We start from the raw sequence: 13130 nt of genomic DNA on the forward strand, positions 1-13130 counted from the left end.
CAAAAGCAGCACCCATTTCACCATGAGGAATATAGAACCGTAATATAAATGGTAATGTATGTGGTCAAATGAGCATATAAATAATCATTTTGTTGATGTTATTGTAATGTGAGTGCTATATCCCAGTTAATGTTCTAAAAGAAGAACATTATATGCTAAAGACATGGGTAAATAATGGAATGTCAACCAGAAGAATTAATAAAATAAGGCATATGTGATATACTTGGAAAAGAGAATATGGTTAATCTGAAAAAGACAAGATGGATTTAAGACTGCCTATGGAAACAATGATGTTTGTTGTTAGACAAATATGGTATAGAGACAGTTATTCCTGATAACCTCTATCAACTTTGTAAATTATGAGTTTGTTCACTAAAATCTCATGGTGATATAGGCCTTATTATATTCTCATTTCAAAGATTAGTAAACTAGGGTTTAGGGAATATAAAACTCTTTCCATGGAAATGATAAAAATATTGATATTTACATCTATATCTGACTAAGTTTTAAGTCAGATTATGTATTAAATGAGGCATGCTGCTTATCATTACTGGCAGATCTCCATCAATAATATCATCAACATACCTTTGATGTTTCTATAGCCTGAATACATTCAAAAACCTAAGCTCAGTGGAGTCACAATGAAAGAAACAAGGTGAAAATGACTAAAACTTATTCAAAATCTATAGCAGTTTTGAAAGAAGAGAAAAAAAAAATCCTCTGAGTCTCTCACACTTTCTCCGGTGTTCTGAACATGGACTTCTCTAGGATGGTTAAAAATCAGGTTAAATCTCTCTATCCCATTGAAGGAAGGTGACCAGAGAACCCCCATAGAGCATGGTTCCTCAATCACTCTGATGTGTTCTTGAAATTCTGTTGCAGAAATGTTAATAAATGAAACGCTCCAGAAATTTCAAAATATTCTGTTGTACACAATAACTATACACAATTTTTATTTGTCAATTGACAAATTTACCAACAAATTGAAAAAAATGAAATATAAAGAAGCCCTCATATTTTACAGGCCCATAAATGACACTGTAGGCTCATTAATGACAGCGACTTCAAGTTGCATTGATATCTGTAGCACAGACTTTGGAACTTGGAAGGAACCCATTATTCATTAAATGAATAAAAGTGTTCAGTAAAAAAAACTCATAGCTGGTAATGAAATCAGAAGTGAGTGAATACTTAACAAACTAGTGATACATATGAGCATATAATTGAGATCGCTCAACACAGGACAAGTGATCATTATAACAACTTATTGAGCGCATACACTGTGCCAAGAATGCACTTTCTTCATCAACACAACTACCTGTGAAGTAGATGTTTTATAGTATTCATCTTATGGTTAAGGAAATGAGGTTTTGAGGTCATTTAATTGTCATTTTGGGGGGTCACAATGCTCAAAGTTATATATAGAAGTTATAAATAAAGAGTATTTTATTCTGAAGGCAGAATCTTTGATCACTGGCCTGGATTGCCACTTTTGATGAGACTGCCCCATCTCTCAACTTGACACACACCTCTCTAATGCTGCTCCTGTAACTCCCAGTATGCCCCATGCAATCTGATAGGGCCGGCACAGATGAGCAGCCATCTGTAAGCCTGACCCAGCACTCAATTACAAGAGTGCTGAGTGCTGAGAGCCAGCTTAACTAAGAAAGCAAATGAGTGACTTATTAATGATTCAGCTGCTGATAAGGGAAGTAATGTGTTGAAAGTACAACAGTGTTTCTCAAAATGTAATATGCATAGAATCACCTGTGGATATTAATAAAAATGCAGATTCTAATTCAACAGGTCTTGAATAAGCCTAATATTCTAAATTTCTAACAAGATCCTAGGTGATGCCAACGCTGCTGATCCAAAATTATACTTTTTAAGTAGTTATGAGGCAGAAGATATTGGCAATGTAAGGAACAAAAGACCTGTGAATTTAACCAGAAAGTTTTAATAATGGATACCAGATTTTATATTTTATTTTTAAAATCAGAACTATGGAAACAGGCCCCTATCTCTCTTCTCACCCCCATCTATGCTTTCATCTTTCTCATTATGCCTATAGTATTTGATCTGCTGGGTATAAACATCTGGCCTGTGCCTAAGACCTCTCCCAGCAGATTTTGAATTGTTTCCCATCTCCTTCTGGATGAAATGAGAAAAAGTAATTTTGAAGATATCAGACTGCATGGCCACCTTTTCTGTTACTCAGGTAAAGAGTGGGTGCAGGGAGAGTTTGTGGGGCATTGGAAAATTGATGCCTTTGTCATGACACTGGCAGATCTTCTGGAAAAGATTCAATATCTAATTCATTTTGACAGAGAACAAATGCTTTCACCACAATACCATAGTTTGAGCTAATACTAAGAGAAGGATTACCAATAGAGAGCGTAGAGGGTAATGAGATAAGAACCATGGGGCTGGGCAGGCTGCAAGGAGCCATCGATGCCCCAGTACAGCACGGAACCACACAGTCATTTAGTGATCATCATAGACAGTGTATATTTTCTCTCCTGAAACTATTTTGCATTTGCAATTTATTTATTCAACCAAGAGAATGGCATATTACTGATGTGCAAAGGTTATTAAGACACAAAGCCTGCTTTAAGTTAGTTTATCGTCTCATAGAATGGTCTATTAAATAAACATACAATTGTGAGACAGTAATAAGCCTCAGAATAAAAACCTATACAAGCTTTGTTAGTGGCTAGTTGGAGTGAGATCTTAACCCACATGGGTTTCTATAAGGAGGTAAATAGAGGAGGTGATGTAACCTGGACCTTACACATTTCAACAATTTTGTAGGAACTCCAGGAAAAAGCCTAGAACCTCAGGTCATTTCTTTTGATTAGAGTATAGGTTTTACTTGAGCAAACCTCTTTCATACAGATAAGAACAGAGAGTGAGGTAAGAAATGGATCCTGTAGGGATTTAAAAGTCATGTAAATATTTTATACCCTTCACCTCTTATAAATATATATTTATATTGGCGTTTATTCAGATTAGTATACTACTTATTAAAATAGTAATTATAAAAGTAACCAACTTTTACTGATTGTTAAGTGTTATTTGTATGAATTATGTCATTTAATTATATGAACAACTTTTATTTTACAAATTAGGGAATTGAGACTCAGGGAGTTGAGTAATTTGTCCAAATTTAGAGACTTTACAATTGCGAGAGCCTGCAATTTTTAACTTTTATACACTCAGATGTATACATGTATAGTCATGTGCCACATAACAGTGTTATTCAATGATGGACCACATTAGCATGGTGCTCCCATAAGCACCCATATGAAGCTCCCATAATGAAGCTGGAAATTCCTATCATCTAGTGACATTGTAGCTGTCACAACGTCATAACATGTTGCATTACTCATGTATTTCTGATAATGCCGATATAAAGAAACTGACTTCACCACCAATCCTACAGAAATATAGCACATACAATTATATACAGTATATAATTCCTGATAAAGATAATAAACAACTGTTATTGGTTTATGTGTTTACTACACTAAAATTTTATCATTATTTCAGAGTGTACTCAATATATATGTATATGTATATATGTATGTATTTTGTGTGTGTATATACATACATACATACATACGTATGTATGTATATATACATATATATATACACATAAATACATACATACATATGTAAAGTTTACTGTAAAACATCTTCAGGCAGGTCAGTCAGGAGGTATTTCAGAAGAAGGAATTGTTGTTATAGGAGATGACAGCTCCATGCACCCTGAAGACCTTCCAGTGGGACAAGATATGGAGGTGTAAGACAATGATATTGATGATCCTGAGCCTGTGTAGGCCTAGGCAATGTAGTGTTTATGTATTAGTTTCTAACAAAAAGTTCAAAAAATAAAAAAAGAAAAAACTTAAAAATATAAAAAGGTTATAGAATAAGGATATAAAGAAAAAAAATTTTACAGTTATACAATGTGGTTGTGTTTAAGGTAAGTGCTATTACAAAAGATTCAAAAGTTTAAAAAATTAAAGTTTGTAAATAAAAAAGTTATAAGAGGATAAGGTTAATTTATTATTAAATTTAGGGTAGCCTAAGTGTACAGTAGTGTACATTCACTCACCAATCACTCCCTGACTCACCCAGAGCAACCTCTAGGCCCACATGCTCCTTTAATAGTAAGTGCCTTACCAAAGTATAGCATTTTTAATCTTTTATGTTGTATTTTTACCATACATTATTTATGTTTGGATATACAGATATTTACTATTGTGTTACAATTGTCTATAGTATTTAGTACAATAGCATGCTGCATCGGTTTGTAACCTAGGAACAATAGGCTATAGCATATACTTTAGCTATGCCATCTCAGTTTGTGTAAATACACTCTACGATGTTCTCATGACAATGCATTTCTCAGAATGAGTATCTCTATCATTAAGCGTTGTATGACATACACACAGGTATGCACACAAACACACCTGTATGTTTTATAAAAATTATACATGTTTATATTTTTAAAAATCAAACTACAAAAATTTGAGAAAAGAAACAACAGTTCCTTGACTCTCCTTTGCCATCTTCAGTACACTCTCTAAAGGAAACAATTTTGAGTAGTTTAAATTTCTTTTTTATAAGTTTTTCCAGTAATAACATTCAGCTACTTAACTAATATGTTTGTATTGTTATTTATTGATTTGCTTTTTTAGATATCTATTGTGATAATAAATAAGAATTCACCTTAACTGAAAGCCCCTTAAGTCCTCTCCTTCTTAATATGTTTATGTTATTATTTTATTTTCTTCATTGTGTATGCTAAGCTCCTAAACAATATTATGATCATTGTACTTCTCATTAAAACAGATACAAATAATATTTCTTCACTCTTCACTTAGGAAAATGAGGATATTAATGTCCACAAATACTTCCTTCAATGAACTATATTTTTACTTAAAAATTGTTTATATTATTTTGTCACCGCAAAGAATCTTTCATATTTTTCTTCAAATAATTTCTTCATATTTTTCAACAAATAATATGTATAATTCTATGACTATAGGAATATAAATAGTACAGAATTATTGCATATCCATTTTATTTGCACAACTTTCACTATTTCATTGGGTTTTTCATTAGTTTACTTTTCCTTTTGCATTATCTTGTCTTAGTAATCTCCTTAAATTTAAATTTTTTTAAATATTTTATGTTTTATTTTGTTTTCCATCCCTATATTTTGTTCTTTGCTTGCAGTCAAGTGTTCAATATATACATTGAATAAAAGACCTTCATGTAATGTTACCCCAAAAGAAAAAATACATGGGTCATAGAAGATGTGGTGTCTTCTGCCCTCACAACTGTGGACTCTGTCATGTCAATTCACTGGTTTCGAAAGGAGGTACACTTTTTCCATAAATAAACTACAGCTATCATCTGGAAACTTTGGTGTCTTTATACTCAGAAACCAAATGGCCGGAAGAGGACTAATTATATTTTCAAGGGTAACTGACCCTGATACTCAGGAAAAAGAAAAACTGTCATAAAATGTGCAAAAAAGCCAGGTTATAGAGCTGGATTAATCCTCTCCGGGGATCATTCTAATGGGCAATACTCAGTCCAGAGGTTCCTCCTCGATTGGCCAAAGTTTTATCAGTCCTATATTGTACTTCTACTTTTCTTCCTGTCAAATCCTGCTTTTTCCCCTTCCCTTTCACAAACGTAGAACTCTTAATACATTAAGTCTATATTATGACAGAGGGTATGAGAATTAACATAACACTGGGGCAAAACTGTAAATGTGAATTGCTCTCTGTTCCATATAAACATGAATTATTTCTGATTTTTTATTATTGTTTTCTGCATGGGATAGAATAAAAGTATTTATCAAATGAATGCCTGTCATGTACCTAAGGCTAATGAATCTAAGAAGTCGTATCTGTCCAGTGGTTGTAACTACTACTTGGTTGAACTTCCAGCAGTCTACAGTCATTTTCTAAGGTATAACTGGAGTCTGCAGAGACCATATAGGTGAATTAAAAGGAGATAAATTAGGGACTGTGACACTAAATTTCATCAATGACCCTGGGGTATGGTATTTGTTTTGGAATTAACTTATTAGCCCCAGACATTTGGAGACAATTTCATAGGCCTCTGTTTGGTCTTTCTCATTGTAAATGCTCTTACTCATTAAACTAAGGATTGAGCCACTACCAAATACATTAGTCCCAATTATACATTAGAGGTATCAGTGTCAATTCAGATCCTGCATCCAACAGTCCTAAAAATGATACGATGTTCATTTTTCACCAGTGTAGTTACTCATGCAAGTGACTGGCAATCCCTTTGGAGGACCAGGGAAATCAGTATAATGTGTATAATGGTGTTAAAATAACCAACATGGGGACTTATTCAATCATTGGTTTGCAGGCTGAATGAATTCAGATCTAGAATCTTGGCAAGGGCTTGCAAATTCTCTGTGAAGCAACTGCTTTCAGCTTCATGGTTATCCATCTTTGATTCCTTGTGTGGATGCAAGCCAAGTATCATTGTTGTTGCTGCCCATTATTTTTCTCCTATGGATGCCCCTTTCTACATGCTTCTGAGGGTCATTTCCGCAAAATGTTTGTTTCATGTCTTAAGGTTTTAGCTGGATATTAAATTCTATATTTTGTGACTCACAAGTCATATACTCTTTTCTATATAATTTCATTTTCTAACCTCTTGGACTAAGCAAGCTCAATGCATCATGCTTAGCTTTGTCATGTCTTGCTGGTAGATTCTATCTTATTCTTGTAACTTCTTTAGGGTATAGTCCTTTTCTTCTCTCATCAGACCCAATACCTCACCATCCGTTTATGCTGCAAATTATTCCTAATATCGCTTGGTGGTGGCAAAATAGGTGAAGGTAGGACCCTAACAGTGTAATCCTTTTGTTCTTTCTCAAACTGCTGCTAGTCTGACAGAGTAATGAAATTACACTGATCTGAAGTGTCAGCTCAGTGATGATACGTGAGACGATGTGGCCCTATCTTCCAGGACATAGTATACAACCTAAATCAATATCTATTGTGTTAATTTTTTAATATGAATAAAACATATTTTTATTATGAAGAAAAAAATAGTGTTGTCATTACTAAACATCGCTGCCATTTACCCACTCTGAGAACCTGTGTTTTATTCCCACTGTGCTGGGCACTGTTGGTTTAGAGATCCTGATTCCAGAGGTAAAAATATTATACCAAAAGACATAATTTTATTAAACTATTAGAGATGGCACCATGTCATTCTAAGATACCAGTAAGCAAAGAAAATAATTACTTTAATAATCAAAATGAGTTAGAAGTGCTGACACTCGATGTGGTCAACTAAGAATATGTTTACTCTTAGGTGATCCCTGGGCATCCCTTGACACTTTTTGCCCTGTTTTGATGGTAAATGGATGTATTTGTCCATTTTTGCACTACTGTAAAGAGATACCTGGGACTGAGTAACTTATAAAGGAAAGAGGTTTAATTGACTCACAGTTCTGCATGGCTGGGGAGACCTCAGGAAAGTTACAATAATGGCAGAAGGCAACAGAGTAGCAAAGGCACATCCTACATGGTGGCAGGCAAGGGTAAGTGAAGAAAGTGAAGGGGGAAGAGCTCCTTATAAAACCATGAGACCTCAAGAGAACTCACTCACTATCATAAAAACAGCATAGGGGAACCATCCCCATGATCCAATCACCTCCCACCAGGTCTTTCCCTGGACACCTGGACACCTGGACACTTCAATTTAAGATGAGATTTGGGTGGGGACACAAAGCCTACCATATCAATGGACAAATACAAAAGCCACAGTTTGAGAAGTTTATGGTGGCAAAGGATGAAGTTCCAGCTAAGGGTATGGAAATCTAAGCTGGATGGTAAAGGAGAGGGATAGTATATAAAACAGTTGGAGCCTCAAGACAGCTGCAGTGTAGGGGACTTTGAATCATCCCACTAACAGTTCACCTGTCACTTATGAATGGACAAAAAAGGCCTATATGAATTCTGAAAAAGCTGCTTCCAGAATTTATTACTGAAGTTTTTTGATGAAAGTGTACAATGGTTGAACTGCAGTTGATGCTCAGTGAATCACCTGGATGTTCTTATTCTTCCAGACCTGAAGCACTCATTCCACTAGTGAGAGTGTTATAGCTGACAGGTCTCATTTGAGTCCTTCTTGAGAATTTCTTTCTTCTGAATGGAGCCACTTTACCCAAAGTCATGACCCCTCCCGTTTAAAGATCACATCCAATGGCCCATCAGTAGGTTGTTAAAAAGGCCCAGGCCTTTCCTCTAATTCAGGACAATTCTGAAGTGGGATCATTTTAGCCCTAGAGATCTCTTCAAGATTAAATATAGCTTTTCTAACAATTTAATGGAATTTAATTTCTCTTTCCACTAGTTCCATTTCCTTTTTTCCCTCATAGCTGTTTAACATGGAAACACTCCCAATAAACTTCTGCCCACAAATGTTTAGCTCAATGATTATTTCAAAGGGATTTCAAGGTGCAACAGCATAATTATCAAAGACAAATATGAGTAACACAAGAGCAAGAAATCTTTATGTAACAGTAAAAATACATTTATTTAATATAGGAAGTACTCAGACTAATAGATAAAATTTAAAAAATGAGCAAAGGGTATACATAGACTGGCCTCTAAAAATAAATTCAGGTGCTCTTAAACATGAGAAGAATAACAACTTTCATTTTATAAGATAAAAATTGCATGTATAAGCAAGTAGCTAAAGTGAATCTGAAAACTCAATTGTAGTGGCACAAACATAATGACCTAAGAAAATAAATTGTGAACACTTCTCCAGAATTTACTATAACTGCAGGCAAAAGAGCAATCAATTCTGTTGAATAAAGCAGAATAGGTCTCATAGGATATTAACCTTCAATGGCTAATTTATATGCAGTATAGCAATTCAGATGATTCTGTTTGAGTCCACTCTTATTTAAGGTCCCATCTGTGTAAAAAAAAAAGACCTGTGGGCTTTTTAATCCCTCTGGGTCTTGCTTCCTGAGTTGTCATCCTCAGAGGCCTTTGTTCCACTAAAAAGGCACCAGGGTAGAAGGGCTAGAGTCAGACCATCAAGATCAATACATGTGCCTAATAGCTGGGATTGGAGTGGCTTTATCCTGGGTTCAGCTCCTTCTTACCTTGAAGTATAGACTAAGCATGATCTTGGTAAGTATCTGAAAACACTGATGTTCCAATTGCAAGTCTCATTAATCAAGAGCATTAAGGTGGGTATTTTATCCTTAATAAGCTGTTATGATTTTACCATTTAATACTTGCTTCCATGTCAACATATACTCAAGGTTTGACAATCTGCATAACACCATCCTGACAACATTATTATACAAACATCATTATACTATTAATATAAAGAACATGATAACCTTATTTAACAACTTTCATATAAATACTGAACTTTATTTTAACTTCATTTTAAAAAGACGTTCTATATCTGTTACTTCAACTTTTTTGCATTTTTATAAACTAGACAATTTAGTTGAGTACGCATTTCTGAGCTGAAGACAGAATGCTGGACAATCCTATCTGTGCAATGTTCTATTTTCCCCCAGATTCTCTAAAAGTGACATCTTTTAAAGCAAAATAAAATAATCTTCTTCCAGAAAGGCATAGCATTCTCTAAAGAAAGAGATTTTTATACCCTACTTTTCCTCACTGATTATGAAGTACTTTTTAATCCTATTAAGAGGGCTGGTATAAGCTCAAAGTTATTAGCTGGGTTGAATATGGAGGGATTTAAAGCTCAGATTTTAAAAAGTGTACATTGATTAAATGATGCAGAGCAATTAAAGCAGTTACTATATGTCAAAAACAATACCAACATCTTGGCAACCCAAAGTTTTGGGAGAATGTTCGCTAGAGAACATTTGGGAGGAAATCAAAAGAGAAACCATGTCTCCCTATATTCACAGGAGGAACAGCATGGAGGGGAGATGAAGTCAGTGACAGAGAAGGTTGAGGAAGTGAAGCCTGAACTGGCTATGTTTCATACAAAAGCCATGCAGAAGGATCTCAAGCAGTGAAAGGTGCACATTCTTCTCAAACGATTCACTTACCTTAACAATTTTAACATTAAATACACTTTGAACCTCTGTCCTGGTGGGAAAGAACTTCCAATAACTCTATTCAGCCACATGGAATAAATAAGCAAATAACAATCTTACAGGCCCTGTTAGAATAAATCTTCAATTTTCCATTGAAGACTTAATCTCACTCTTTTCAGATTAATATCAGAAGCAAGACTTGGGAGTTGGAGGATACTAGGCTTAACAGACACAAAAAGCCCTCAGTTGGTAGTTGGCCCACTTGACACAACTGGATTAGTGTTTAAGGTAGACAGCCATCATACTGGTATTAGCCACAGTAATAAAAATTCATACATTGCCCTCCTCTGATTTTGTGCGAGGATCTTCTAAACTCTAGGTAAATATTATCTTAACACTTGCCTGATTTTTTCTTGTGTTTTGTTTGTTTTTTTGCATGTAATTTCTTATTCAATTCAGAATATCCTAGGCATTTTTAAAAAATGTTATTTCATTTTAAGTTCTAAGGTACATGTGCAGGACATGCAGGTTTGTTACATAGGTAAACGTGTGCCAGGGTGGTTTGCTGCACCTATCAACCCATCACCTAGGTATTAAGCCCAGCATGCACTAGCTATTTTTCCGAATACTCTTCCTCCCCCCACCTCAACCCCTGACAGGCCCCAGTGTGTGTTGTTCCTCTCCCCGTGTCCATGTGTTCTCTTCGTTCAGCTCCCACTTAAAAGTGAGAACATGCGGTGTTTGGTTTTCTGTTCCTGTGTCACTTTGCTGAGGATAATGGCTTCCAGCCCCATCCATGTCCCTGCTAAGGACATGATCTCATTCCTTTTATGGCTGTATAATATTCCATGGTGTACACGAACCACATACAAATCCTTCCTAGGATTTCTTTACAAAGGTGTATACAGAGTTAAGAAGATGATGCAAAGGCAGTCCGAAATCTGTGGTAGTGAGGAAAGAGACAAAAAGAGAAAGAACAGCATGGGATGACAGATTTTGACAACAAAATTTTATATTGTTCCTCTACGCAATCAGTAATCACTAAGAAAAATAGAAAATAATAGAGGATGAATGATTCTGTAAAGAATAGCAATAAAATCATAATGATCTAAAAATAAATTTTGTAAAATCCTCTATAAAAAATGACAACATATTTTTGAGAGATATAAAAGAAGATTTGAGGAAAGGTAAAGAAAATCCATGTTTACGTTGAAGACACTATATACATATATGTTTCTTTTTCTGAATTTTATGTAAATGCTTTGAACTTTTAAAAAATCTTATAAATTTTTAACAAAATTTTAAACTTTTTTTTACAGCTGAATTTTTATGACAGAAATTTTAAACAAATTTATAAACAGGACATATATTGCAACATTTATATTAAAAAGCAAAAGTCTCAAGTCTTTGAGTTGGATAATATTTGCCTGTATAATTATCTCAGTTGATCAGTAGTCCTTGTATAGGACTTGTACCTGCTATAATCTGTATCAATTTTAAGATTAGATTTTGATATCAATTTGCATTATTTTTCTCTCGGTTTTTTGTTTCTAGTTGAGTCTACCTATCTATTTCTCCTTTTAGGTTTGTGTCTAAGAATTATGTCTATATACCTGGTGTCATAAGACCTCAATGAGTTCAATAGGATAGAGCCAGGCATTTGAGCCGATCTACTTATACCTCTACAGAAAACCTCTTATGAGCTTCTCATCTTTTCCCTCAAATACTGGGATGTCCATTCTCAATACCTCTGAAATGGAAATCTCTATTTTCTACTTGGTTGGGATCCCAGGTATGGAGCATGCCAACATTTGGATCTCTATCCCCATATGTCTCATGTACACTGTTGCTATCCTGGGGAATTGTACCATTCTGTTTTTCATAAAAACAGAGCCTTCTTTGCATGAGCCCATGTACCATTTTCTCTCCATGTTGGCTCTCTCTGACCTGGGACTATCCCTCTCCTCTCTCCCTACCATGTTAAGGATTTTCCTGTTCAATGCTCCAGGAATTTCCCCTGATGCCTGTATTGCTCAAGAGTTTTTCCTCCATGGATTCTCAGCTATGGAGTCATCTGTACTTCTTATAATGTCCTTTGATCGCTTTATTGCCATCTGCAACCCCCTGAGATACACTTCCATTCTCACCAGTGCCAGAGTCATTCAAATTGGGCTTGATTTTTCTCTCAAAAATGTTTTGTTGATCTTTCCATTTCCTTTCACTCTAAAACATCTAAAATACTGTAAGAAGAACCTCCTGTCCCAATCCTACTGCCTCCATCAAGATGTCATGAAACTGGCCTGCACTGACAACAAGGTCAACATCATCTATGGCTTATTTGTGGCTCTCACAGGCATCCTAGACTTGACATTTATTTTCATGTCCTACATGTTGATACTGAAAGCAGTGTTGAGCATAGCATCACGAAAGGAAAGGCTCAAGGTCCTCAATACATGTGTTTCCCACATCTGTGCTGTGCTCATCTTCTATGTGCCCATTATCTCCCTAGCTGTCATCTACCGGTTTGCCAAACACAGTTTCCCAATCACTAGGATCCTCATAGCTGATGCTTTTCTGCTGGTGCCTCCATTGATGAACCCCATTGTGTACTGTGTGAAGAGCCAGCAGATAAGAAATCTTGTCTTAGAAAAACTGTGCCACAAGCAAAGCTGAAGGGGATGCTTAACCACATGATGCTTAACCCAAAGTCAAGAAAACAAGCAGAATAGATCAATAAGAAAACATACTATGTTAATCACTTTACAATATAATTTCTCAATCTGTTCATTAGGATTAAAGAATCAAAATTGCAAATATGTTGGTTCAGTATTTAGGCTTGGGGCTCTGATGTAAATAAAATGTATTCCCAGGTTTCACTCTTATGCAGCTTCCTTTACCACTCCTATGAACACAATGTATTCTTGTCATTTTCATAATGATTAAAATAATATTGCCTATGTTAATTTGAAAATTAATGGTATACACTTACATGATAACTGGGCAGTGATCAGAGGTGACCAAAGAC

General features: G+C 35.2%; 1 protein-coding gene across 1 annotated transcript; it reads left to right on the top strand.

Annotated features, from left to right (window-relative positions):
- The first annotated feature begins 11833 nt into the window (after positions 1-11833).
- Positions 11834-12778, top strand: LOC103891861 (olfactory receptor 51A7-like). Its single transcript, XM_024255390.1, has one exon. The coding sequence runs from the start codon at positions 11837-11839 to the stop codon at positions 12776-12778; it is 942 nt and encodes a 313-aa protein (XP_024111158.1). The 5' UTR covers positions 11834-11836.
- Positions 12779-13130: the final 352 nt, after the last annotated feature.

Source organism: Pongo abelii, chromosome 9 (assembly GCF_028885655.2).
Source record: "Pongo abelii isolate AG06213 chromosome 9, NHGRI_mPonAbe1-v2.0_pri, whole genome shotgun sequence".
Classification (NCBI taxonomy): Eukaryota; Metazoa; Chordata; class Mammalia; order Primates; family Hominidae; genus Pongo; species Pongo abelii.

Coding starts and splice junctions, on each gene's coding strand:
- LOC103891861 (XM_024255390.1), top strand. CDS start 11,837: ATGTCCATTCTCAATACCTCTGAAATGGAAATCTCTATTTTCTACTTG.